The sequence below is a fragment of the Cydia fagiglandana genome, chromosome 9 (genome assembly GCF_963556715.1).
Source record: "Cydia fagiglandana chromosome 9, ilCydFagi1.1, whole genome shotgun sequence".
In the NCBI taxonomy this organism is placed as follows: domain Eukaryota; kingdom Metazoa; phylum Arthropoda; class Insecta; order Lepidoptera; family Tortricidae; genus Cydia; species Cydia fagiglandana.
This window is the reverse complement of record NC_085940.1, coordinates 2,197,169-2,201,107: the sequence shown is the minus strand read 5'-3', so window position 1 is coordinate 2,201,107 and position 3,939 is coordinate 2,197,169. Positions and strand designations below refer to the sequence as shown.

At 42.2% G+C, this 3,939-nt stretch overlaps 1 protein-coding gene across 1 annotated transcript; it reads right to left on the bottom strand.

The window, feature by feature from the left end:
* Nucleotides 1–598: 598 nt before the first annotated feature.
* On the bottom strand, nt 599–1,241 carry LOC134667715 (death-associated inhibitor of apoptosis 1-like). The gene is made up of 2 exons (XM_063525137.1): nt 852–1,241; nt 599–733 (listed from the first exon to the last, which is right to left on the bottom strand). The coding sequence occupies exons 1-2, from the start codon at nt 1,239–1,241 to the stop codon at nt 599–601; spliced, it is 525 nt and encodes a 174-aa protein (XP_063381207.1).
* Between the last annotated feature and the right edge of the window lie 2,698 nt (nt 1,242–3,939).

Below are 3,939 nucleotides of genomic sequence, written 5' to 3'. Positions count from 1 at the left end.
ATTGCTGATTGTATAAAGCTGTTTGAGTTAACCATGCGACGCCTTATATGTGTTTTGTTTGTTTTAATTTTGTTTATGTGTTTTAAAATTTAACGAATGATGCCTCGGTTAAATTTATTGATGGTTATTAGAAAATGTTTTTGTGTTATTAATTGTTTTATCTTTGCAAGTTTTTGGTATTTAATTTTATCTATATGTATGTTTTATTACTTGTTTTATTTTAATAAGTTGTTGATATTTAATTTTATCTAGATGTATATTTTATTACTTGTTTTATTTTAATAATTATTATTTATCGTCAACTGGTGAATATATATATTTTTTTAACATATATTCATGTCTTGTTTTTCGTCATCAAGTAGTAATCGCAAACTAATTATAATTTTATTAATAGATAAATAGATAGTAGAAATTGAAATATCGCTCGCAGATGGATCTGCATGTTTAAAGAATAGATTATACATAATTATGATTATAGATCTATCTTTACATAGATAGATAGATTATGAATTTGATTAATATTATCCTTAATGATAATTTTAACTGATAATTTTAATAAGACGAGAAAAAAAAATCCTTAAGTAGTTGGTGTGCTTGCTTACTTGTTAGGTTTGCGTTTGGCTGCGGTATACGTGACGGCTTCGGTATTGTCTCCTGGAAGTGTGGGCTCTGCCATGTCCATGAGGTGGCTGGTGATCCGGCCGAGTTGGTAGTTGGGGTCGACGGTGAATACCTGGTGTTTTTGTGGCCCACTGGACTGTTCTTGTTGTGGCTTTCTGTCCCGTGGTATCCACCGTTATTATTATTGTTATCATAGCCCCTGAGCCGCTGTGAGCTTGGCTAGTGCTTGCGCTGTTGGACGCTTTGTTCGGAGCAATGATGACTTTTCCTTTTTGGCTGCTCATGACCTTCTGGACGTAATCTTCTCCCTTGACGAGCTGAACGTACGCGCACCGGTCGAACCAACGCGCGTGCTGCTCCCATGGGACGTCGTCCTCCTCCCAATCCTTGAGTCCTCCGTCGCAGTAGAAGCACTTGGTCTTGTCGCTCTGGCCGGTGTAGTAGAAGCCGGCCTCGGCGAGCTCCTCGGGTTTCTGCTTCATGCTCTTGGGCCAGTCTTTGAAGGTGCGGAGCCGGGCGGCCTTGTTGTTGTAGCGCGGGTGCGGTTGGGGTTTGGGGAGCACACTGGCGCCGGTGGCGGGCGGCGCGCACATGCCGCACTCGTCCTGGCCTGTAGTCATCTGGTGTTTGCTGTTGGGCACAGGCGGTATTGGTAGAGGCGGCGGGTCTGGTTGGCTGGCTGGGCTACGGGGCGGCGTTTAAACTGGGGCTGCCTCGAGCAGCCCGACTGGCAGGGTCGCCATGAAGTGTTCGGGCTAATCCTCGAGCAGCCCGCCTGGCAGGGTCGCCATGAAGTGTTCGGCGTTCAGGGTTTATAATGATAACACAAGAGTCGAGTAAATACTGAATATATTGGTAGAAAGCGCTGGCCTTATATACTAAGGTTTTAACAGGTTTAATCGAGTGGAAGTTATGGCAATGGTCATTAACCATTGTATAGTAAATTACAGTAAGTCAAGGTTTATGGCATCGTTAACTTAATGTTCTATAAAGTAGTAAAATACATATATGGGAGATAGGCATCAAGTATCAGCTGTATCAGCTGATAGCAGCTGTGTATGATCTGACTACACTACAAAGTGATGTAAACAGGCTGTTTCCCGATAGTTGATCTAGTTGATCCTCAACACGTGGAAGCGGATAGTGGTCCCTTTTAGTTTTGCGATTGAGCGCTCTATAATCTACGCACAATCTTTTCTCACCGGTCTTCTTCTGCACAAGAACTATGGGGCTGGCATAAGGTGACGATGATTCCCTAATGATACCATTTTCAAGCATTTCGCGAGTCATGTCTCTAACCAACGCTTTTTCCGCATACGACATTCTATATGGGCGATAAACTACCGGTTGGGAATCTTCTAAATCTATGGTCATTTCTACTGCATTAGTGAAACCAAGGTCTTTGAGACTTGTTGAGAAACATTCACTATGCTTACGTAACAACTGCTGCAGCTGAAGGCGGTCTTCTCTAGAGATATTCTCACCGCATTGTATAGACTCGTCGATCTCGGTTTCACTAACAGTAATGCTGTAGGTCGTAAGAGCATCAACGTCATGAGTACACTTGTTCTCCTTGAATAGTGCCCTAGTCAACAAGAATCCCTTTGGAATCGTAATTGATTTGGGCGACGCATTGTATATTAACATTGCGCTAGAACCTATTTTAATGTCATACTCCCCAGGAAGCAAGAAATATTCCTCGCCTTCGGAACCGCGCAAAGAGCCTTTTATGTTAACGCAGCCGGTGACCGGATTATCTGAAGTTACCTCAATATACGCAATACTGTTACTAGCGACTGTAGATTGTTTTAATGCTGTCAAAAGTACCTTGTCGCACGATATTCTTTTAAATAGCAGTTTTTCTGAAGTTTTAATAATCACGATATCTGGTTTCTCAGTAAAAGTGTGACCTATCAATACTGGTTGGCAAATGAAATGGTCATCGACAACATATAGGATAACAGTCTCTTTGATACCCTGTATTTCCACAGTACCTACTGTCAAACCTAAAGGTGTGATTGCATTAGGGCCTATGCCTCTCAGTACTGGTAGTTCCTCTGAACAATTGACGGTTAATCCTAGTTCTTTCGCGGTGCTCGATCTCACTACGCAACATTCGCTACCTAAATCAACGTAACAGGGTACTGGTATGGAATTAATCTTGATGTCCATTATATACTTGTCGATTGTTTTATTAACCGCTAAGCTTGCTACTAGCTTCTCGTTTTTCGCGCTCGCTTTTTCCGCAATTTCTTCATTCTTAACACTCAAACTCTCCGCGATATCATCAATCGTCAATCTCGCTACCTTTTTTTCATTCTTAACGACTACACCTGAAACGCTATTTTCTGTATTACTTAATCCTGTTTCCTTTCTGTCTTTATCGAATTTATTTTTAAAACAATAGACTGTTTGATGTCCTACCCTATTGCATGTAGAACAAGTCGCCGCCGGTTTGCTGCATTTCGTACTACGGTGTCCTATTTCGCTACAGTTATAACACGTAATATTCTTAAAACTTGAACCGTCTTTTGTTGTACTTGGCTTATTGACTGACGACCTAATTTCATTGCGTTGTCTACCGGATGTAGTAGATTCCCTGTCTCTAACTGGTCCTGCTTTAATGGTCCGAAAATATTTCAAGATCTGTTCTGGCTCTGTAAATTGTGCTGCTTGCGCACCTACTCTAGCAGCCCTATCCTCTAGCCCGTGAAGAATACAATCTACTGCCTGTCTGCCATAGATTTTGCACCTATTTAACAAATTAACCTTCGCATAGTAATAATGCTCCAACGATTCCCCGTAGCGTGCTCTTTTAGCCAGCATTTCTGTCAAGAGCTCGGCAAAATCTTCCCGACATGGAAAAGACTCTATTAACTTTCTTTTCCACTCTGGCCAAGTATACATCAACGAAGGTAATCCCTGATACCATAATTTAGCTACACCTGCGAGTTTCAAAGCGCGTAGTGAGTGGTCTCTTTATCGTCCCACTCGTAAATTGAGGCGCATTCTTCGACTTTAGTTAGCCACGTAAGTACAGTCTGATCTTTAGCCATGGGATCAAATTCAGGGATGACATTCGCGATTGATGCAAGCTTGGATTTATTAGAGCCCCTGACTTTATCTAAAATTGACAGAACTTTATTAAGTACATTAGAGTCGCGTTCCCTACTAGGCTTCCGTGCCCTTTTGGGGTTGAAATGATTGCGCTCACCAGAGTCTTCAGACGAAGAACCACGGTACCTCTTGCGACGTTCCGCTGATGGGCTACGGTATCTCCTACGACGTCCCGGAGATGGACTATGGTACCTCTTGCGC